The following is a 24,462-nucleotide window of genomic DNA, read 5'->3' as shown; positions in this document are numbered from 1 at the left end:
TAAAAACTTTTTTAAAAACCCACTGAGTTGTTTTTTGGCAATATATTAATGTTTTTTGGTGTCAAAAACCCTCCGATTGTTGCGTTGCATTCAGTATTGCACCGTTACCTAGCAACGCAGCACATTTGGTCAGCCTTTTTATACCACTGTGTGCGCTGTACAATGGCTACTGGACAAGACAAGTGCTTTGTCGTGAACATATTATTTAGGAACCAATTGATGCTTTCCTGCTGGTTGTGCAGGAGGCTCCACTTCTGCTTTTTAAATATGTACAGTTGTATAATTGTGCATCTGTTTGCAGCCATTTTCACATGCAAACATAAAATTGGGGAGCTTCACTTCTGCTGCAACTATTGTTATTTTTCAACATTTCTCTTGTTTTGTAATTTTGTTTACCTTTGTACAATAAGGCTATTTTAGTATTTTGTAACTTCCTTGCATTCCTTGAATGATAAGCATAATCAATTCACAGACTTCTCACTTTATCGTTATTCAGTATGTTGAAGTAAGCTATTTATTTCCTTTGCAGAATATTTTCAACTGAGGAAAAATATTCCTCTTCACAGTAATAATAAAGAAGAAAATGAAACCCAATAGCAATGACAGACCAAAAACGTGCGTTTTCTCAAAGAAGCCAGAGTCACGATTCTCAATAAATCAAGAGATAAAAACAAAACACTGTCAGCTCTTGAAGCCTAAGCTACTCAGTCTATTTCCCTGAACAAAGTCCCTAGGAAGGTGTCAGGTTTAAACCGCTGAGCTGCTGATTTGGACGAAGAACTTGTCAGGTTGGTTGGTGTGAATGTGACAAGCGGCGTCGCATACCGTGTTTGATCAAAGCAAACATCGGCTGTTATTTTTCCATTTAAAAACTTGCACGAATTTCCATGTTCAACTTTATGGCGGGATTAAAATGCCTGGAAGGTGTGTGAAATCTACTGATGGAAAAATACCTTAAGCGGTTAGTAAACATGGCGTTTGATAAGACAAATAGGCCACGTTCACACCGCAGCCTGAAGTGACCCTAGTACGATTTTTCTATTACTTTTTTTTTTTTTTTTGCCGTGGTTGTTCACATTTCCAAATATATACGACTTGTATGTGATCTCCAGTGTGAACTGCAAATGACCTAAAAGTTTCCCGCATGTGCAGTAGAGTGCGCACTTAGAGTGAGCTCAATTTCTTGCCAACCACCATCAAGAAGAAGAAGAAGAAGAAGAAGAAGAAGAAGACGACTTCTGCAGACACAGATGCTAATAGTGGAGCATATCTTACGATTTTAAAATTGTTGTCCGACTGGAACTAGCACATTAACAGCTTAGTCCTCATTATCGTCCGCCATGATTGTTGTTTTCCTTCCCGCTTGCGCATATCAAGGCGCAGAATAGTGACGTTTGTCGAGTATTGATGACGTTCAGCACGGCACTGGGACGAATGCGGCCAGTGCCGGTCAGATTCAGGTCACATTTGAGAAGACGTGCACTGTTCACGCTTCCTGGATGTCGCGAAAGCAGACAATTTCTTGCGTTGTTGACTTTTAAAGTTATCCTTCATACAGAGCATGTATGTAGCGACAGTGGAGAGAAAAAACTCCCCAGTAACAGGAAGAAAATTCCCAACAGAACCAGAACTGGGCTCAATACCAAAAAATAATGACTTGTAATAAGAAATGTGAACGAAACAGGAAAGCACTGGCAGTATTTCAGATATTTAAAACAAAATCAATAATTATCGATCTCGACTGGGAAGAAACCCTTTTATCCTGATAAATTTTTCAGCCATATCGTCCAGAATAATGAGAACGTTTCTTTTCTGTTGTTTGGATTACTGGAATGGTGTTCTATAGTTGTCTTTAAATCTCTGCTAGTTTTTGTTTTACCTGTAAAAGAAAACATGGTTTTAAACGACCTTGTATGAATGCTGCTATGTAAACTTGAACTGCTTTGGAACGTAACTGCAGTGACATTGTCTCCAGAGTAAATAACTTAAGACTTATGTGTAAACACCATAATACCAGTGCAACTGTTTTGTAAAAGTGCATGACGGTGCTAGTTTGGAGTTTTTCCAATGCAAAAAAGCTTCTTATTGGAGGTAAGATAATGACTATGAACTCTACAAACCCCCATTTAAGAATGTGAAGCCTCTTAACTATCCCACGAAGAAATTTTCCGTAAGCCCTGCCAGGTTTTAGCTATTTATAAATGACGCAGATCCATTTTTTCTAAACCTGGATGTGTTGTTTTCCAAAAGTAAAAAATAGAAGCAATAAATAATCCAGTCGAGCGTCTAACCAGAAGGGAGTTACTGCTGAGATCGCCTGCAGACAAGATAAAAACTATTAGCATAATTACATCCACTAGTCCTCCAAGTTTCCTTCTGCTGTCAGAATATCAGACGGTCGTGTAAACAGGTTGGAGCGTTGAACCGACAAAGAAGCTGATGGAAGGAATGCAGGCTACGCTCAAACATGCAGGCGCTCATTTTTAACTGCAGAAGAAGAAAAACAGTTTGTTCCCATGATTTACCAGCTGTAGGTGCCACCTGTCATCTCCGTTCTCAGAAAACAGTTTGTTAAAATGATTCAGCTTAAAGCAGAACCAGTTTATGTTCCATTCACTATAAAGTAAGGGTGTTCAAAGTGTGGCCTGTGGGCCATTTGTGGTCTGGGTTGATTTTTTTAAGGCCGTTGACCGCAATTCAAGAAGTTTGGCCCGGCGATGCTTTTTGTAATTTCCTTGGGATGAGATTATATTAAGTACAATGTCAATAATTTAATTTAATTTTATAACCATTTTACTTTTATCTCATAAGAAATCATGCCACCAACATCAAGAACAAAAACAAAATTAGACTTTGGCACACCGCCCATTAAATTTGACTAAACACAGCAAAAGCTTGGAAAAAAAAACTGAAAAAAAAAAAAACTAAAAACATTTTAAAGACTCAGAAAATAGAAAATAAGCAAAAAAAGTCACATGATTAAACCAGGGGTGTCAAACACATTTTCATTTGGGCCAAATCAAAAATCTGAATGTTCTTAAAGGGCCATTTGAACCACAATGCAGTGATAAAACCCACTAAACTCCTAAAATATCATTAAATAGCTGTTTGTTTCTTAAAATTAGATATTTTATTTGGACATCTTTCCACACTGATCAGTCCATCCAGGACTTTGATTGTTTTTGTTTTTTTGAAATCAAAATCACAGATTTTGTGATGCTAATTTAGAAAAATTTGTAAAATATAAGATGTTAAATGTGACTTTTTTATTAATCGCAGTATTGGTCACGAACTATAGCTTCACATCAGGTGAGGCCAAGGCAGCAGTCACTTAGACCCAATGTTTTTGGCCAATTTGGAGAAAAAATTGGAGTAAAAAAAAAAAAAAAAAAAATATGTTGATTTTGTGTGAATTTTGCAGATTAGTTGTAAAACTGGCTGGAGGGCCACATAAAAAGCTGTGGCAGGCCAGATTTGGCCCTCAGGCCTTCAGTTTGACACATGTGGACTAAACGGCAAAGCAAAGCAAACGTAAAATATTACATTTTATTTATTGTTGTCCAGGTGAAACTGAAATAATTCATTAAGATATTTCAGCGTTTTCTAATTGGAGAAAAAATAACATTTTTGCCCCTGAATCCTTTCAACTTGAGGAACATGTTCTAGACACCCCGTCTTTACAGCATCAAAACTTACAAATCAAATAATCTTTGCACAACTTTCACAAGTTTATTGCAGTTGCAAAGCAGATAAATAACAATATACAACATCAAAAATAAAAAAAAGAGAAAGGACAATTTTAGCTAATAAATTACAAGCATACAAACATAAAGGTGATAATAGGCAGTTAAAATCTATCAACATGTTTAATTAAATATGACTTCAAGGCTTCTGGTTGACTCACCGCATCCTGACGTGGGTAGTTGTGTTTAACTCTGTGGTTTTACCCAAAGATCAAGTCAAATTCGCCTCAGGATGTTTTTTTACATGGCAGCAAATTGAAGGATAACAACCAATCAGCCAGACCACTAACTGAAAAATGTATTTTTCTTTTTCATGATACATGAGCGGCTGAAACATGATTAAAGCAGTTAAAAGGTGTTTGAGACACGTCAGTATGAGCATTTCAGTTTTGTCATTTGACAGACATGTTGACAGTAAACGGCTTCTTCAAAGCAGAGAATCAGTCAATTTTAAGTTTTGGGGTTTTTTTAAGGAGAGGGTTCATTCTGTGTACAACAAAGCATTTGATTGGATTTTTGGCAAATTATTGGGCTCAAATTAAGAAAATCCAACTTTTGGCTGAGCTACAACTGCTGCAGATAAACTGAGCCACTAATATGTGGCTGGATGTCAAATTACTCTCCTTAAAGCTGCAGTGCACAAATTTTATTTTAAAAAAAGTTTTTAAAATATTTGTTAAAACTGTCAACTGGTATGAGACAGAATTTGTGTGAAAAGATCTGCTACTACTGTCGCCTGATGAAATTCATCGCTGACGACCAAAAACAACCAATCAGAGCCCGGAGGCGGGTCTTAGCGCTGTCAATCATTCTCATGTAGACCCCGCTAAATGTGGCGGAGGAACAAGTTACAGTTCCAGAAAAACTGTTCATCCGCCATCATTGGTGCTCATGCTAACTAGCCTTAGCATTCACACAGGCTAAGCTATGCAGATAGCAAGGGGAAGATGAGCAGCGCCACATGAAGGGTGATTGACAGCGCTAAGATCCTCCTCCTAGATCTGATTGTTTCTAGTTTGCACAGGGAAAAGGCAGAAGAGTTCAAATTTTTCACAAATTTTCTGTTTCATTGTCAAGATAGTAATTGCTTCAACAAATATGCAAAAGAAAATTTTAAAAGCAATAATTTTTACTTTTAAGAAAGTAAATTATTTTTTAAAATAATAGTATATATATATATATATATTTTTTATTTTAGAAAATTTCCAGGGAGTACCAGAACTCTCTGAAGGGGCCAAACCACAGAGCTGTAATACTCACCACTCCAGCCTTTCAGAGCTGATATAAACACTAAAAAACTGACTTCATCTCTCCATAAATGTAAAAATTCCTAACCTTTCAAAGCTCTGAAGCAAAACACAATGTGGCAGCACAGGAATACACTGGAAATACATACAGTAGTGCCCGCACTAAAGCGCTTTGGTCTGATCAGTTAGGACTCTGCTTGGACTTGGTCTGCCACAGACGACAGCGTGGAAAGGCACAGAGGAGACAGGCAAGAAAAGAGGCGGCCATGCGGGGCTGGTAATGTGTCGATGTGCGCATTACTTCCTCAGAAGTTAAAGTCGTAGTTAAACGTCCCCTTTGCAGTGTTTGTCAGCCGTCAGCCTCTCTCGCTCTCGGTGCCGCTGAATGGCTCGCCAGATCCGGCACAGCACTCCGCCGCTGGGCGGGAAGAAAGCAACAGTTCAAAACAGAGATACAACCAAAACTGTTTCTACTGGGATTTAAAGTTCCTTAAGATACTATTCTCACATGTTGTCAAGCTTCAAACTCAAACTTCTGTGTTTTACGGGGGTTTTATGTGATAAACCATCATAAAGTTGGAAGTGGAGGGAAAAATGTAAAACTTTCCCTTTTTTCCCACCTGTTTTAACCGTATGTGTGTTTCTGTTGAGAATCTGTTTTATTTAGATAAAGCAAAGTATTTCCAAACTGAGAGAACTTATTTAAAAATCTTCACCTGACCCAATCTCTAAGGCGAATGTAAGGCTTTAAAGGTGACCTGTTATACTTCCTTGAACAGATTAGGATAGGTGTATAAACAAAACATGTTCATTACAATTATTTTGCACAATTATTCTTACATAATGAGATTTTAATCTGATCTTTTCAGAATGAGATGTTTTAGGACTGCTGGCCGCACAACCACAACTCAACATTTACACTCGCATGTGAAAATGTCTGCAAAAAGATGCACAATTATCCAACTGCTTTACATCTTTGAAAAGCAGAAGTGGAGCCTCCTGCACAACCAGCAACAATGTAGCAAGTGTTTTCTGGATGGTAAGTCATCAACAAAACACTTTTCTTTTCCAGCAGCCATTGTACAGCTGTTTTTTTTTTTTTTTCTTAACCTCCCTTAAGTAATATATACTTATATATTATTATCTATTTATTTATGTGCACTGCCTTTGAGAGTTGCCGTTGTTTAAATTTTGCTGTGCTTTCTTGCACAATGACACTAAAGGAATTCTGAATTCTGGAGCTCAGCTTGTGTTGCTAGGTAACGGAGCTGGGCTTCGCTGAGGTTGCTAGGCAACGGTGCAGTGCCTGTAGAATGTGACTTAACCATCAGGAGGTTGTTGAAACGGCTCTTCTTCTAGACACCAAAAAACTTTAATGCCAAAAACTGTTTGGGTGATTTTTTTTAAGCGGTTGTTTAAAAACCCAAATGAAAATATAAAAACGTTCTAAACGTGAATTTTGCATAATAGGTCCTCTTTAGCACTGAAAAAAAAAAAAACACAAGAAAAAAAATTTTTTGTTTTTGCTAAACTGCTGAATGCTATTTAAGGTATTAAAAAAAGAAGATTTGTGAATACCGTAGACGAAGAGAGCGGAGGTCGTCTTTGTTGACCTCACTCAGAATGTCAGACAGTGTGTACTCCTCCATCACAAACTGCAACACAAATTTACCATCAGACTCTACAGTATCGGCGTAGGAGAAAACCCAAACACTCCTGCTGGGCTCCTACCTTGTCGATGGTGTCTGGGTCCGCCCCCTGCTCTTTCAGCCAATCGGTGAGCTGCTTGTCCGGCTCGTAGTCCGCTGGGACATGAAGGATGGAGGGAGGCAAAACGTCTGAACCAGGAAGCACAAACTTCAACTTCAACAGAAACTTTACTCTCTTCTTAATTTGTCTTTATGATTTTCTGTTTTTTTGCTTAAAGCAGAGGCGTCAAACTCATTTTCATTTTGGGCCATATCAGAAACCTGAATGCTCTTAAAGGGCCAGTTGTGCCAGAATATACTGATAAAACCAATTAAACAGTTAAAATATCAATAGACCTTTCTGTTGTTTTCATGCTGTTCCTTTTATTTCTGCAGGTTCTCAAGTTGTTTATCTTCTTTTCTTCCTGGTTAACTTCCTTAACTATTATTATTTATTCACAAAACACCTCCCATCAATCACACGCAGCTTTAGTTGTCAGTTTGTTTTATCAGATTTGTCATTCCCAACTCTGTTTAGACATTGTTCTCAATCGGAAACAGAAAAATCCCCATCGTTAACCCCCTAAGTTTCAGAGCCAAACTGTTTATGCATTTATTTTTCAGGAAATTGACAAAATGCACAAATTAAGTCTGCAAATCGTGTAGGAAGAAATGAACTAGAGCAGAAGTCGACATATTTGGTTATTTCTCAATAAAAGCCAGAATATTGAGAATTTTTAATCAAACTTGAAGTTTGATTTATAAAGCACATTTACAGCAGCATCAGCTGACCAGAGAGCTTCACAACAAACACAACATCACAGCCGGATAAATGGTAAATGGGAAATTTAGGTTTAATAACAATAATAACACAGTTATACAAATGGCAAAGATACCAAAAGCTCTTAATATATATTCTCTTTGTACACTGCAAAAACACAAAATCCTACCAAGTATTTTTGGTTTAGTTTTTATTACAGATATCTTAATATAATGAAAATAAGGCAAAATGAACTTACAAACAACATTTCAGTGAAAATGAGGAGCTTGTTTTAAGTAAATAAATCCTTAATACTGATGAAAAAGAGGCAAATTATTTCACTTATAACAAGGGAAAAATGTGTTTTTAAAAGTGACAGCAGAACCAGAACATCCTTCCCAATATTTATTGATGTAAAATAAGCTCCCATTTCTTGCTGAAAAGTTAGTTGTAAGTTAGTTTTGTCTTATTTCAAATGTACTAAATATTTGCACTAGACACTAGACCACAATTACTTGGTAAGAGTTTGTGTTTTTGCAGTGTATTTGTTTAAAATATCATTTAAACTGTGTGACTTGGATCCCTGCAGCGTGTCCTGACAGTCTGTTGGAGTTTTGCCCGTTTCCTTCTGACAGAACTGGTGGAACAGAAACGGGTTTACAAGCTCGACTTGTCAGAACCTTTCCAGCTCCGCCCAAGTTTCCTGCAGGACTGAGATCTTTGGCCTCTGACATAAACCATTTTGTTACTAATTTGTTGAAGCTTAGGGGCATCGTCCTTTTGAAAGATCAATTTGTTCCCAAACTTTAAGTCAACTGATGTCACTTAATTGTTTTTACATATTTCTGTTTCGTCCTCCTGCAGGGCCCACACAGCACAGTTTTAACATTTTGAATGTAACAAGTTCAAACATGAGATAGTTCTGGTTTTTTTAAACAGGAAATGTTTAAGAAAAAAATAAGAAAGATAATTTAATCCAATCAGCAAAACTTCTTCTGATTGGTTTAGTGGTCCCTCCTGACGGTTCTTCTCCAGGAAATGGATTCTGAACTGAATACAGAGACTAACGGCGCTTTAGTTCGGTTCGTTTGTGGAGGTGTGAATGTGGACTCGAACTCTGATGCAGAGCAAAAAAGTGAACTCTGGTTCACCTCGGTCCCAGTTCGGTTGAAGTGAACTCTGGTGTGGTTTGAATGCATATGTGAACGCCGACTGGACCAGAAACCGTTCCAAAAGCAGGAAGTGCATGATTTCCCACAGTGTATTATAAGCCTGGCGGGCCACCAGGCTTTATTTGTGCCCCCACCAGACTTAGCCTTACTTATTTTAGTTTTTTTAATCATTGCCTTTTTTTAAGACTTTATAGTTGGTGTTGATGTATTAATTTCCAGTCTTAAAATAATGCATAACTATCAATTTCCTGTCAACTTTAAACATTTTTAACTCAAAAACATGGCTGCCGGTTGGATGAATGACTGCCCTAGCGCCCCGAGCATCAGGCTTAGCAAGTTTTCAGGGGGAAACCCAGAAGTGGACTAAAGCGCAAGGCATTCTGGGTAATTACAATCAAAATAAATGTGAATGTATTCCTAGGGGGCGAAATTGCTCGTGTTCTTTTACCAAAAACAAAAGAGAAATCCTACAACCTCTAAAATCTACTCCACTTTTGTTTACATTTTGAATGAAGGAAGTTGTGCTCATTGTCGTCTTTGGAGGTGTTTGTGTTTTTTCCTTCAGTGGTTCTTTGTGCAGCGCCCCCACAGGCGAGAAGGGGAACAGCTTTTCCAAATGGTTTGGTTCTTTAGTGCAGTCTGAAAGCGAGCTGCAGCCGAAAATGTAACAAATGTTGCAATTTTGGTCCCAAATCAAACCCAGTCTACCGGAATATCAGGTGGGAAAACACTCTAAAACCCAAAAAACCCAACCATGTCAGAGTTCCTAATAAACCTTTAGATATTCGGTTATCTTAATATGATAAGTTTCGCTATGCTAAATGTGTCTATGCGAGATTTGATTTCTGGCAGGTGCAAAGAGGATAATTTGGTTAGGAACTTATTGTACTTTTATATCATCACAACGACATGTTCAGGCGAACGGAAAGCAGCCATTGAATCGCCATGTGCAAACACAGGATGTAAAAACAATAAACATGAAGCAAGTATCTGTCTGTGCCACTAGACGTGAGTCAGTGTTTTCACCTGGAGGTCTGTGCCTGACTCGGATCAGCTCCAAGTCATGAGTCCTCTGCTGGAGCGTGGCCTTCAGGACATGCTGGTACTCCTTCTCCTTCTGCAGCAGCTCCTCCAGCAACCTGCAGCCACACCGAGCCCACGTGTCACCAGAACACCAGAGACGGGCAGAGGACCCAAACGTTTTACTCAAGTAAGAGAAGCAAGAGTAGCACCACTTCAATATATTTTTACTCAAGTAAAAGTGATCAAGTTATCCTTTAATATTTAAAAACATCAAAATATAAAGTTAAGAGGAGATTTTGGTATTTTAACTACTAAAATGACAATAAACCACACAAGTAACAAAAAACAACAAAATCTGACAAAAGAAAAATAATTTTTTTCAATAAAAAAACTTATAAAACTTTAACTCAAAATGCAGGTGTGTGTCTGTGGCTGGTGAATTTTTGGTTAAAACATGTTTGTTTTTCTTTCAGTGGGAAGAAAATCCAGAAATTTTACTCAAGTAGGAGTAAAAATACTTCATAAAAGAAATTACTCAGCTAAAAGTAAAAATACTCCTAAAAGTACTTTTTTAAAATAAGAAAACTTAATCAAGTAAATGTAATTGAGTAAATGTCAGTAGTTACTTCCCAATACACGATACATTTGGTTAAAGTTTAGTGGAAATGAAGACTTCTGCATCTGGTGAAACCGGACTGGACTGGGCATAAACCCGCTGGGCCGATGGAGACTTTGGGTCATGATGATTGTTAAACATCAACTTTAAGCATTTTATAAACAGAACAAGAGACCAAACTGCTGAAAAGACGAATACAGGAAGACCTGTAAAGATGTTAAAAAGCAACTCAATCTATACATTGTTTCTTTAGATTGTTTCTTTTAACCTCTTTATGGAGGAAGACAAAGTTGTGCCAAGAACTCCAACGGTAGTTTGCAGGAGACAACGATAAAAATGCAAATTATTCCACATTGGCTCGCCTCCACTAGACCGAATAAAAGGTGAAAAATCTGAAGTTGTCGTCGTTTATTTACTTTCCACAAACTTTGTTCACATATCATGACGTGTCAGTGATTTTGTTTTATTTTCCGGGGATGCGGGACGGAACGAACTCCTAAGTTTCCATTTACTGAAACAAATGATGGCTTGTGTGAAACAACTTGTCAGTACAGGTTTGTAGCATCAGGAAACATTGTTACATTAAAAATATTGTTACATTTATCATCTTCCTTCACAAAATAATTCCTTCATCCACGTCACAAAGTCGATCTTTTAACAACCTGAAACCAAACACTAACGTCTGACTGAAAAAAGCAGAAATACGTGTTTTACTTCAAATACATCAATATGTTTCTGCTTCAGGATGCAGATGTAATCCTCTGTATCCAAAAGAGACACAACGCATGAAGTGTTTTATTAAAACTGAATCACTTCTATCAGGTTAGCCACACAGTGTTTTACACATCAGCTCAGCTTTAATTTTCCTTCAAGTGTTCCCAATAAACAACATGAAAACATTGCTTTGAACTGTGTAAGTAATTATCCAGCAAATACAAACCATATAATTAACTCCTAATTGCTAAGATTTGGCTGTTTGGTGTTTCTGCAGCAGCAGAAGCACAACAAATATTACACAACCAAAAGAAAAGTGAGCCTTTAATTTCCTCTGAACATTCAGACATTTATTTAACATTCAGTTTGAATCTGAATGAAGGACAAGGAAGTTTGATGCTTTAAAGAGTTCATTTTGAAACTGTTTGAGATGATTGTGATGGAAGTTTAACATTACATGAATTACAACAAATGGCTTAGGTAGGCTAAACTGATAACTCACCTAATATTAAATATTAAATGACTTTAGACAACACAAAAGTATTTATTCTGCAGAACTGGAGGTCTGCAGAGAAGGAAAAAATCCAACATATTGAACTTTTTTAGGCTTTAGTATCATGAATTTCAAACAAATACAATATAAAAAGTCTGCAGAAACAGCAGGTACAAATTTAAGGCATAACTAAAATTTGATACATTTAGAAAAAACATTTAAACTTTGGAAGACACGAACAAACGGTTGAGCGAATCTTTCATGTTCGACTGTTTCTAAAAGTCCTGGGGGGAAAAGTTTCTGGTTCTCTCCGTCGGCGTCGCGTCAGTCAGAACAGGAGAAACATTTTTAGTTCTTCCTGCCACCTTATGGTGCTGACATGTTAATTATACCTTCTGCACATCCTGACGAAATCAAAACTGTCCTCTTTCATTACAAAGTTGTCATAGTGTTTAAAGGATACAATCTTTGTTGTTTTTGTCGTTATTCCAAATACCACGTTGATACTCGATGCACTCAATTTCAGGTTTTTAATGTACCAAGACGTAATTAAAAACATTCCTAGGAAGTTTTTCCCGTTCTCCAACACAACTAAAAACTCATGAATCTTGTTTGCGAAACTGGAAAAGACAAATATTTGTGTCCTGGTGCATAAAATGATGCAGCTGAAGGAGGATGGGCTTTAACCAAAAATTTACCAGACACAGACACACATCTGCACGGTAAATCATGCAAATGGATCAAGCGATTAATCGATGTATTGCTTATTGGGACAGGCCTACACAGACACTGAATTTACAGTAAACAAGTTAGCAAGTTTAATAACTTGTTTGTAAAATTCGGTGATAAAAATGTGGAAAACATGCAGTTTATCACTACAAAGTAAAATGAAATGACGCTTTTGGGAGGCCCCCTCATTGTGTTGGGGCGCTAAACAGCTGCTTAGCTCACGTATGCCTTGGGCCGGCTGTGTGCGTCACACTGCATCTCATGACTGAGCTGCTTCTGGGCGTGTTTGCTGTCTACGCTTGACCTTCACATTCTGCGTTAGATAAGCATTTTTCTCATATTACCGGCCTGAGATTATCTGGAAGTTTCCGTTAAAAGTTTCGACAGACATTTTGTCATTTCCACCTCATTTGAAGCTCATTGCGAAACCTGAGGCGTCTTTCTGTGCGTACCTGTTGGTCTCCTGCTTGAGCCGCCCCAGCTGGGCGCCGAGCGGAGCGTGCGAGCGCTGATGCTCCTGGGTGTGGCTGGAGTTCAGCGTGTTGGTGCTGCTCAGGACGGGGTCCGGCGTGGTGCCCGGGTCGTCCGAGGCTGGAGCTAAAACGGGACCGAACACGGCCTCCTCTTCGTCCACCTCGTCGTCCTTCTCCGCCCCCTCACACTCCGAGGCTGGCCCAAAGTGGGTCTGCAGCTCTGCAGGTCAAAATCAGCCATCGAAGTCAAATGTTACGCCATAAAACCAACATATTTCACCTGCGGCATCAATCAATCACAGCTTGTTTGGCAGCTTGAGTAAATATTTCAGTGTTTTACATTTCCGTGACTCAGAAGGTTTGTTTATTTTAAAATGACTAAGTTCATCTGAGCTGCATGGTGAATTTGCCGTTTCTCCTCATTGCTCTATTCGTCTCCAAAGAACGACAGGAATGAAAATAAGGGCAAGGCGCTTTATCTGCAAAGACAAAGGAAAGAATTGATCTTAACAGATAAGAGCTGCCCAGTTTCAGAGTTTAAATAAAAAAATACAACCCAACCCCACAGACGTTGTGTCAAGCCTCTTATTCGCTCCAATTACATCCCTGAACCCAACGTAAACCTGATACACTATTCAAATATTGTCTTTGCACTGGCTTAGTGATGTAACCTCCCTTGTTTTTAAGCTTCTGTTTAACATTTTAGCTTCATGTTGTTGCTTTTTGTAACTGCAAAACATTGGGATGTTGATTGATAGGAGCAGAGAAAAGGATCCTTTTTCTTCCCTCTTTCCTTCCTTCCCTCTTTCCTTCCTTCCCTCTTTCCTTCCTTCCTTCCTCCCCTCTTTCCTTCCTTCCATCCGTCCTTCCTTCCTTCTTTCCTATACAACCTCAGGTCAGCATCAAGTTTTAATCTAAGAGATTTTAGATGGTAATTTTTTTAACAGACTTTGCTGCTATTGTTGGAAATTGTCAGGTTTGTCTATTAGCTCGAGTGTCTGTTAGCTTGCTATGCTGCTAAAGTTGTACATTATCCAGGTTAGCCATTAGCCTGATTAGCTGTCTGCTTAAGATCCTGTTAGCACTAAATAACATCTTTCAATGTTTAACAGGAAACAATTTTCTCTCTCATTGATTCTCATATTGGGGATGAAGCTTCCTTCTGGGAAATATGAATTGTTGCATAAATCTACACGGTGAATGTGCAAAACATTCAGTTCATGTAAAGTTCATGTGTGATGATGCATACCAATGAGCTTAATCAGCCAAATATGACATGCTAATAATAATAATTTCAGTTTCACTGCTAATGAAGCACTTAAAAAGTCAACTGTAAGTTGTAAAACTTTCCTTAAATGATAATTTTGGTCTTTTAAACCACTGATGATGGGTAAAATACTGACTCTTCACTTCTACAGACAAGAATATGACATGATTTAGTGCAATATCAGGGAGGAAATGTCTAGATTTCACCATTAGGAAGCTGCAGGAGTTAAATTTTCCCACCTGGAATGAGGATGGTGATGGCTGCCTGCACGGCTCTGCGGATGATGTTATCCATGGCAAACATCCAGTGAGGTTTGATGTGATGATTTCGCAGAACCTTGTTCACCTGGGAGCATCAGAGACTTTCAAAATAGTCCAAAATATAAACATGTCACATGCCTGCAATATTAAACAAACCAAGAAATTCCAGATTTAGCAAATCTTAGCAAATATTGCATCCAGCTGTCACAGCCATCTATCTAATTTTCTGTTTTTATTGCCCCTCACGTGTTTTAAAAAATGCAATACGAAGCGTTATTTTCTATAAGTTTATGTTTGATGTTAATCCCAGTGACTGTGCTGGTTCTGACCGAGTCCTGAAAGCCAAAAAGCACCAGCTGGATCTGGTTGATGGAGTTGGAGTCGAAGTCCAGATCCAGTTTGAGTTTGGAGATGGTGGCCGCCATGACGCGTCTTTCAGGGGAGTGGATAAAGTCCCGCAGGATGCAGATGATCTGCTTGATGTGCTCCATGGAGAGCAGCAGCTCCTCGCTGCCCTGGAATCACAAGTTCACATCAACAAACACAACGCAACGAAACACATTCACTACGGACCAACAAACACCACAGAACAGCCTGGTTTCATGAATTAAACGGGTTGGATGGCAGAACTCTTATAAAGGATTGTGGCACCCCCTTGTGGCTATTTAAGAAAGTGCACTTTTTTATGTAAAATGGTTTTTTATGTCAAAATTATTTCTGTTGGAACAACACAGAAGTGGAATTTTTCTCAGAATTTTGAGGAAAAAAAATCAGAATTTTGACTTTTTTTCTCAAATTTTGACTTTTTTTCCTCAGAATTCTGATTTTTTTCTTTGAATTTTGACTTTTTTAACCAGAATTTATTTTTTTACACCAGAATTCAAATTATTGATTTTAGAAGTCAAAATAATTGTAGTAAATTCTAAGGAAAGAAGTAAAAATTTGGACGATTTTGAGAAAAAAAAAAAATCAGAATTTTGACCTTTTTTGTCTCAAATTTTGACATTTTTTCCTCAGAATTCTAAATTTTTTTTTCTTTGAATTTTGACTTTTTTAAACAGAATTTCTTTTTTCCCCCAGAATTCAAATTATTGATCTTAGAAGTCAAAATAATTGTAGTAAATTCTAAGGAAAAAAGTCAAAATTTGGAGGAATTTGAGAAAAAAATCTGAACTTTTCTTTTTTGTGGCACTAATAGCCTTCCATTGAAAGTTGCTGTCATTTGATTGATAAAACATTATTTAATCATTCAACAGTTATGTGTCCCTCTGGGCCCCGTAAAGCTCTGCGGTGGGCCATATTTGGCCCGCGGGCCTTGCGTTTCACACATGTGGCTTCATGTTTCACCGGACCTGGATGTGGTTTTCCTTCAGGTTGGAGATGACCTTCTCCTGGTCGTCATTCAGGACCTTGTAGAGAATAGCTCGCCTCTCGCTGTCCTTCTTCAGGAGGAAGAGGCCGCTGTCCCTGTCCTCCGGCGAGGGCGGGACGCTGCGGTCCTCTGAGACCGAACTCTCGTCTGGGACGCTGCAAGACAAGATGATTTACAACAGACCCGGTTTCAGTTTACTTGCAGATGCAATCCTCTCCTGGCTACAGTGTGTGCCCAGGGAAGTGCAGGGGAAGCATGAGTCAGCGGGACGCAACCCCGCGGCGCTGCGGACGACACACGATACCTGTGTACACAGCCGCCAGCTGAGCATCACAAAATAATCAAGCTTCGTTATATTGATGTTGTAAAAGGCAGCAGAGCACAAAGACGCCACCTGGCCTCCAAACATGAGCACAATTATTCAGTGAATGGAGGAGCTGGTGAATTCCTGTGAGGATCAGGCTTTAATTCTTTATTTTTATACTTTTAAGAAAAGTCCAGACAGTTTCTGCTGGAATATGAAATTGTCCGTTCACCACACCGTACCTTTCATTTCATAACCAAACTGTGCCAAGGTTTATGCAGGTTAAAATCAACTTAAGACTTTTTAAGACCACCATAAATTAAATTTAAGACCTGGCAAAAAGCAGCCAAAGACTACAGGTAATAATAATAATAATAAAAAGTTTGAACAACTTTCGATCACTTTTAGAGTTTACAGGAAGGTGGACCTTCTGGTGTCTAATGCGTCTCTGTGATGTAACCCGAGTCTGTCCTCACCTCAGGTAGTTGGAGCTGGAGGTTTTGAGGTTTTCAGAGCCAGAGGTTCTCTTCCTCTGGAAGAAAACGTCATGTTTGGAGTCGCAGTCCGGACTCACAGAGCCGTGTTCGCTGCTGCTGCTGCCGGCGGCTTCGCCCTGCTGCTGCGCTGGAATGGAAACGCTGTGGATGTAGTCTGAAAACACAGGCATGCAGGAGAGCATCAAAAATGAGGGTATGGAAATGTAGCAGGTGTTTCTGGAAATGTTTTCTGGTTCAGGTTGTCTATCTCTCTCCCACCTGATGGTTTGAAGGCGATTTTGCTTTTCTTGCCCTTCGTGGTTTGCCTGAGGAAAATGTCCCTGAGCAGATCGGCAGCGATGGGCCTCTTGTTAGGATCGGGCTCAAAGCAGCGCAGGATGAAGGACTTTGCTTCCAGGGACAGAGATTCGGGAATCTCTGGGTGGATTTTAAACATTCCCACCTGCAGCAGAAAGCTAGTTTTTAAACATTTTCATTAACAGGAAGTGGAAACATCTCAAAGATGGTGACTGTACACAGCTACCTTAAACATGGCTGCCTGCGGCTCTCCGAGCTCGTGGAACGGAGGTTTCCCAGTGGCCATTTCTATGATGGTGCATCCCAGAGACCAGATGTCAGCGGGGGCGCCGTAGCCTCGAGGGCCCTTATCGATGATCTCTGGAGCCATGTACTGCAGAGTACCTACAGCAAACCACACAAACATTTCTAAAAAACCGTCTATTTCAGGAGACTGATGCTCTCAGGGCGGATTCGGTTTAATTCTGGTCTAAATCTGAACATCTTTGTTTGTGATTAATGCAGTTGGTGAACAAACAAACAAACACCTGATGAGTTAATTAGCACAGAAAGACGGCCATTTCTCCTGCTTGAGTTTTCCCTGCATCCCAAAGTTGAGAGCAGGTTTGCAGGAGCCGCCATAAAGAAGCGCGTCAGACGAGCAGCAGAAACAGATAAGCAGGCCAACAGACCCGCTAATGAAAGGTAAACACCCTTCTGCCTCTGCTTGATTAGCTAATCTAATTACACACCTCTGCGGCTGCAGGAGGAGGCCAGATGGCCAATGAATGTGTATGTCCACACACGGCCGCATGCTTGAGTGTTTCCATAGAGGCTCTTGACATCTGGAGGGTCATTTGATGTTTGCTCTCAGAGCATGAGGCATTTCAATGACTCCATTTATTTATTGCAGACTGAATTGCTGTCTGTGTGGCCCAACGTGTAACTGCCTGCTTAGTTTCTGAGGCAATTTGTGGGTTTAAATTAAGAATGTGATACATTTTCACAGATTTATTTCAACATTAAAGTAACGTTAGCTGCAGTTATCTTTTTATGCTTACTTTGTAAAAATAAAAAATACTTGTATCTAAATAATATTTCTCTAACACGGCAAAAACACAAAATTTTACCAGGTACTTTTTATCTAGTTTGTACCACAAATACCTTAGTAAACTTGAAATGAGACAAAACTAACTTACAAGCAACTTTTCAAGAGAGAATTTGAATCAATAATTCCTTATTATTGAATTAAAAAGTATTAGATAAAAAATTCTTGTTATAAATTCAATGATCTGCCAGTGGAGCCAGTAATTTTTGAAACAATATTAAGGAATTACAAATCAAGCTTCTTTATTCTAATATATTAAGATATTTGCACTAGAAACTTGACCAAAAATGAAGATTTTGTGTTTTTGCAGTGCAGCTTAAACAGGATCTTTCTACAAGCATTGACTCAATTTATTATGTTTCTAAGAAACAGGATTATATGTAAGATTTAGGTTTTATTATTTACATATGTTAGTCTTTATTAGAGACGCTATATTTCATGTCAAAGAGTGGTGTCAGTTGTGGTTTATTATTTTAAAAAGTTAGCAGATCAACAATGTTTCACCTCCAATAAATTCCTTTATAATTCAAACTATTCACTGTTTCTGGTTTTCTATCCTCTGTTAGAACAGAATCACGTTGCAGGCTACCTGTAAACGTTTCTGTGCAGGGATTTACTCCAGCCAAGCGTTTCGAGGTTCCAAAGTCAGAGATCTTCAAGACGCCGCTGTAGGTGTTCACCAGCACATTGTCTCCCTGCAGAAGATAAAGTAAAGGTTATTTACCAGTTTTACTTACCTTAAAATAAATACTTTTTGCTTCCTGTTGGCTTTTAAGCACTAAAATAGGCGGTTTGATCAGTAACGGATTAAAGGGCACTGTTCTCGGTCTGTTAATTAACTGTTCTTCTCAAAACTTTAATATCAAATTTAAACCAGAATAACTTTAGTTATTAAACATGTACGGTTTAATAACTAAAACCCTACTTTTATCTGTTCCTCAGACAGATAAAAGTAGTTAACAAGAGAAACAGAAGCTGCGTTTCCATTCACCATATAATTCTGCAATTTGACTTTTTTTTTTTTTGATTAATGGAAATACGTCAATTTAAAAAACTGTTTTGGTTTTTAATAAAAAGTTTTGCACTAGGATGAGGTAGTTTCTTTATTACCATTTTGAAAATAGTTTATTTCGCAAAACTGCAATGGAAACACATTTTTCCCAGGAGTCACATGACCAGCAATGGGATGTTACTACTGGCAGAAACCATGAAGAAGAAAACAGGAAGCAGTTGTTTTCTTATTATTACACAAACAAACATATACAAGTGTGATTTCAATTGTGTTTCTTATTTAATGGAATCACTGCAATTATGAAATTGTGTTTTTTCGACATTAGTGTAATACAGAGAAGGTTTTGGTCAGATTTGTACTGGAAACATTAACCTGCCACTGTGTAAAATCAGCTTGTATTTCCCTTCCTCTCTGCTGATGAGCTGAAGCTGCCCCGTATTTATCACCGTTTTGTATTTAATTACTGGCACCTTTATATCTCTGTGGACAATCTGGTTCTCATGCAGGTATCGCAGCCCCTCCAGGATCTGCCTGGTGTAGAAGATGATCGTCGCTTCTTTCAAAGGTCCCCATTTCGACCTCAGCAGAGCAGACAAGCTTCCTGGAAAATAAAAACTAGTAACGTCCAACAACCTGGAAGCTTGAAGCGGTCGCCTTGCTTCCTAAGAATCGATCTGACAAGGCAATGCGACAGTTTCTCTGCGGTGCAGATTTGTACCTCCAGGCACCTGTTCCATGAAGATCTTGATGTATCCGTTCTCAGAAACCGAGCCCAGATACTGAACGATGTTCCTGTGCTTCAGGTACTTGTGAAGGGCGATTTCTTCGTGAAGTGGCTGCGAGTACCTGAATCACAGAACAGGAAGAACAGAAACAGACAAAATGCATTTTGATTTTTAATTAAGAGCGCTGTTTATTTTATACAATGAGAAAACATAAATGTTACAGGTGCACCGATTGCAGTTTTCTGGCTGATCAGCAATCTTTAAAAAGCCTGACGTGGCACTAAATGTAGCAGGACAGTCGCTGAGTTGGCAATTGTGGGGCGACTATTGTTGGCTGCAAACATTGCAGCCAACAATGTTTGTTGCAGCCAACAAACATTGCAACCTGCAATGGCAAACTGCCGCTGTGATTTTACCTTGCAGCGGCAGGTAAAATCGGGGACTACGATCGGCTTGGTGCATTCCTAATATTTTCCATTTATTATTACAAAAGAAGATTAGAGCCACTGCAAAAAAGTAATTAAAAAAATCTGGCTTTAATATTCTGAGATTAAAACAGAATATCGGTTATCAGCTTCTATAGCTGATAACCGATATTTACAAACATTATATACAGCTCTGGAAAAAATTAAGAGACCAATTAAAATGATCAGTTTCTCTTGATTTCATTCTTTATAGGTTTATGTTTGAGTAAAATGAACTTTGTTATTTTATTCTATGAACTACTGGCAACATGTCTCTGATATTCCAAGCAAATTTTTTGTACTTATTAGCAGAAAATGAGAAATGGTCAAAATAAAAAGATGCAGCATTTTCAGACCTCAAATAATGCAAAGAAAACAAGAAAATATTCATTTAGAAACAACAATACTAATGTTTTAACTCAGAAAGAGTTCAGAAATTAATATTTGGTGGAATAACCAGGAGCTTTTCAGTTTTTTCACTTTTACCAGAGCTGGATATACATTTCTCTACCTTTTAGACATCTTTGGAAATAAAACAACCAAAAACAAAAAAACAATAACATGAAAACAAATATTGGTGGTTAATATCGGCCGATACCGATGTTAGTGCATCACTTCTTTTCATATCAGATTTATTTAGATTTACTGACAATAGTTACATTTCAAATATTCAGCTTTTTGAACATTTTTGAACAGCTACTGTTGGTATCCGACCTGCTGTCTCTTTCAGGGATCTCTTTAATAGCGATCCGGACCTGGTTGCTCAGGTCTCTCCCAGCGTACACCACCCCATAGGTGCCCCGGCCCAGCACCACCCGGTCTCCGTTCTCGTCCGTGTCGTACTCGTACTGAAGCACAGACATGAACACAAGCTGCTTGCACCAACAGAACATTGTTTTACAACCGTGATGAAGCCACAGACTGACCTCCAGCGTGTCTCCATCCCCCTCTCCTTCCAGCTCCACAGCGTTCCCTGTACCATCAGAGATCATCTCTTTCACCAGGGAGCAGAACCTGATCCACCCCCCACATGAACCCACATTAAAACTGTTATTTTAGATTCTAGTTTAAAACAAAAATACAGTGCAGAACACTGAAGTCATCTCTCATTCCCTTATTTTCATGATTTCAGGTTGCCAGGTTTTCATGTCAGTCTTCATATGGTTTCGACTGGAAGGGCTTCAGAGGTTCATCACACTTTTATAACAATATTCAAATTTATTTGCTGTATAAATAAGAAAAAGAGCTAAATAACTAACAAACTGATGCTTAGAGATATGGGGTAAAATATTGACATCCATCAGGTTTTCTTTAGTTTTTTCCTGGATTTTTAAAGTTTCTGTTGGATTTCTGCAGGTTTCACCAACTCAAATTTAAGACTTTTTCAGACTTTTAAGACCAGTATGAAAGGAATTTAAGACCTGCATCACAACAGAAAATCGCAAATAAATAAGTCAAAATGGCGAAGATGAGCATCATCTGGCCAACTGCTGACAAATTTGCACTTACTCATGATGGACATAAAAAGACTAGCTAGTTTTACCCTTTCTAGGTAGCTAGTTAGCTAGCAGCACGCTAGCGCTAGTTACAACTTCATATAGTCACAGAAGACGGTACAAAAAAGCCTTGCAAAAAAAAAAACAAAAAAAAAACTGCATAGAATATGAGATGAAATAGTACTAGCTAGCTTTACCTTTACTAGCTAGCTCATTAGGTAACAGCGAGCTAGCGTTAGCCGCAAATGCCTTGAGTCACAAAAGACAGTAGAATAGAGAAAAAATAAAACTACATAAAATATGAGATTAAATTGTATTATCACAACACTATTTAAGACCTGGGATTAATGTATTTAAGGCCAACTTCTTGTTTTTTCATTTAATTTAAGACATTTTAAGGCCTTAATTTTACATATATGAATTTAAGATTTTTTTTAAAAAAAGATTTGCATTTACACTGTTTTAAAGAAATTACTTTAAACGCTCTGAAGTGTTTTTGGGGCCTCAAACCTGAATTGACAAAAGATCTGAAATAAAATTTGTGCAGTCCAAAATTAAAAAAAATAATTTTTTTAACCATCATAACAGATTACAAAAAGTCTGGCTAAGATTTTGGGTAGAGGTTTAAAAGTACTGCAAAGGTTGCACATGCTCTGTAAACACAAACACCTACACAGACACATCTAGAGGTGTGTGTCCTCACCGACCGCACTGCTCCTCGGTGGAGAAATAGATCTGGAAGTCGTCAGAGTTGTCATGGACGTAAAGGAAGCAGCAGCGCTCGTCAAATTTGCTAATACTGCAAACGAAGCGAACAGAAAATGTAATTTAAGCATCAGTTCAAAAATACAAGAAAAACAAGGATAATGTGGGAGAAAAACACATGGGGGGGAGGGTATTAAACTCTTAATTTGTGTCAGATTTTTTTATTTTTTGCAGCAGCAAAGAGAAGAAATTGACCTTGACTCATGATTAACAATCATGAGTCATGTTTTCTCTGTTACTTCACTCTGAGTCCATCTATAGATGTTTTAGCAGCGTCTCAGGTTGCACTACTTATGTAGCTGCTGTTTTAAAAATGCAGGAGGGGATTGTAAGGCGGTTAGGTCACATGGCAGGATGACCAAACCTGAAATTAAACCTGCAGCTCCAGGTGGCAAAATCAGCATTCAGTTCACACAGGTTGGAAATTATTCACACATTTCCAGGATGCATGTGTTGAAACTAAGAGGCTGCTTTCTCTTGTAAAGGCAATCTATAATAATAAGTGTTATTTTTGGAGTTTCAGTGTAAAATTAAAACAACCACAGTCATCTTGCTCATGAATTAACTGTGTTTTTACCTACCTAATGCCTTTAATGGACGTTGCAGTGAAGTTCCACTCATGGATTCCCTTCTGTGGAGTTTAAAACATTTAATTTAGAATTCATGCTGAAATAAAAAATAACTGAAACTGAAGTAAACACATATTGAAACCAAAGTGTATGGTAATTCAGCAAAAAACAACAAATTTCACCAAGTGATGAACTTTTAAGTGATCGTTTAAAATATGTGATTCTTACGCTCTCAACAGGAGAGACGTGCCAGATGGAAACATGCTTCTCTTCAGCTTCGTTGTTTATGGACACATAGGAAGGCTGGTAAACTTTAGTTGGCTCCAAAATCAAAACCTGCAAAATAACAAAAGAAAACACACAAAAATATTAGGATTTATTATGTTATTTTAAATGACACACTAAGAAAATGTTTAAAATTAAATTACAAGAATAAAGTCAAAACAATATGAGACTAAAGTCATATTTTTACAACTATTCTTGCAAAATTATGACTTTATTCTCAAAATAGTATGACTACATACAATATCAATGTATTGTAATATTGCAAGTATAAAGTGGAATGAGAATAAAGTTTAAAATATCAGAATAAAGTCAAAATAATCAGAGAATAAAGTCAATATTACAAAAGTAAACTTGTAAATTATGACTTTATTCTCTTTTCATTTTGAATTTATTCTAGCAATACTATGATTTTATTCTTCTAATGTTAAGACTTTATTCTTGTAACTTTATTTTCACATTTTTTTCTCAGTCTTGCCCTAATACTTCATTGTAATTTTAAAAATCTACACAGTTAGGCCGCGTAGGGATTACAACAACAATAACCAACTTTATTTATAATGACCTTAATATCTCAAACTTAAATATCAGAATGTGTGTATTTTAAGTTTATTTATCAGTTGTTTGTACAGGAAACCGCAGCCTCTTGGTGGTTCCCTGAGTCGCCTCCACGATGATGTCCATCCAGAAGTCGAGTCGTTCTCTCTGGGGGGAATGCTCCACCGCCTGCTTTTTAAACCTCTGGATCAGCTGCAGGTTCTGCACCACTGACCGCAAATACCTGAGAGGAAACAATTAAACAAATCAAAAATTAATGAGGCCAGTGAGCATCAGTAATCTCCTCTGAATGCATGCCATTATCCTCAAAATGTTGGTTATAGAATATCTAGTGGCGAAACTAAGAGCCACAGTAGAAGCTAGAAGCTCCAAAGCCTATACGACACGTTTTACAAAAACTAAATAATTTGATATCCTTTAACTACAACAGCGTATCAGGGGCATTGTACACAGCAAAAAACAAACAACAAAAAAAGGAAAAATATCTGAGCCTGAAAAGTCAAAAATGTGATTTAAAAAAAAAAAAAAGATAAATCTCAGAAATTTTCTAGAAAAAAACTTTTCTGAGTTTCAAAAGTTTAACATTTTTGACTTTTTTAATTCAGAAACTTCCATGATTTTTCTTAAAGATTTCTGAGATTCATTTTAAAGTTTTTGAGTTTTTTCTCTCAAATTTTCAACTTTTGGAGATCAGAAATTTCCTTTTTTTGTTGTTTTTTAGAAAATGTCAACATTTGGAGCTCTGAAATGTCTCTTTTTTTAAAAGAAAATTTCTGAGATTAATTTTAAAATTTCCACGTTTTTTGGCAGAAATATTTTCCTGCTGGTTTTTCTATCTACAATGGCCCT

General features: G+C 37.9%; 1 protein-coding gene across 3 annotated transcripts in view; it reads right to left on the bottom strand.

Annotated features, from left to right (window-relative positions):
* Positions 1-4,864: 4,864 nt before the first annotated feature.
* map3k15 (mitogen-activated protein kinase kinase kinase 15) overlaps positions 4,865-24,462 on the bottom strand; it is a 36,767-nt gene continuing 17,169 nt past the window's right edge. The window contains exons 11-30 of one of the 3 annotated variants that reach the window (XM_015039959.1): positions 23,686-23,836; positions 23,002-23,109; positions 22,786-22,835; positions 22,143-22,238; positions 20,870-20,957; positions 20,658-20,791; positions 19,473-19,600; positions 19,225-19,355; positions 18,332-18,437; positions 16,882-17,039; positions 16,617-16,800; positions 16,338-16,512; positions 15,538-15,712; positions 14,515-14,700; positions 14,165-14,270; positions 12,638-12,878; positions 9,637-9,749; positions 6,722-6,828; positions 6,569-6,645; positions 4,865-5,408 (exon numbers count right to left, since the gene is read on the bottom strand). In XM_015039959.1, coding sequence (XP_014895445.1) covers positions 5,315-5,408; positions 6,569-6,645; positions 6,722-6,828; positions 9,637-9,749; positions 12,638-12,878; positions 14,165-14,270; positions 14,515-14,700; positions 15,538-15,712; positions 16,338-16,512; positions 16,617-16,800; positions 16,882-17,039; positions 18,332-18,437; positions 19,225-19,355; positions 19,473-19,600; positions 20,658-20,791; positions 20,870-20,957; positions 22,143-22,238; positions 22,786-22,835; positions 23,002-23,109; positions 23,686-23,836 — 2,608 coding nt within the window. In that variant the 3' untranslated portion in view covers positions 4,865-5,314. Of the gene's footprint in view, positions 5,409-6,568; positions 6,646-6,721; positions 6,829-9,636; positions 9,750-11,727; positions 12,479-12,637; positions 12,879-14,164; positions 14,271-14,514; positions 14,701-15,537; positions 15,713-16,337; positions 16,513-16,616; positions 16,801-16,881; positions 17,040-18,331; positions 18,438-19,224; positions 19,356-19,472; positions 19,601-20,657; positions 20,792-20,869; positions 20,958-22,142; positions 22,239-22,785; positions 22,836-23,001; positions 23,110-23,685; positions 23,837-24,462 lie in introns of those variants that run through there. The other 2 variants (XM_015039960.1, XM_015039961.1) reach the window with 2 other exon arrangements.

This window comes from Poecilia latipinna, unplaced genomic scaffold, assembly GCF_001443285.1.
Source record: "Poecilia latipinna isolate Pla-1442-1.1 unplaced genomic scaffold, P_latipinna-1.0 Scaffold491, whole genome shotgun sequence".
Lineage (NCBI taxonomy): Eukaryota > Metazoa > Chordata > Actinopteri > Cyprinodontiformes > Poeciliidae > Poecilia > Poecilia latipinna.
Note: the sequence above shows the minus strand (reverse complement) of the source record. Positions and strands in the feature narration are given on the sequence as shown.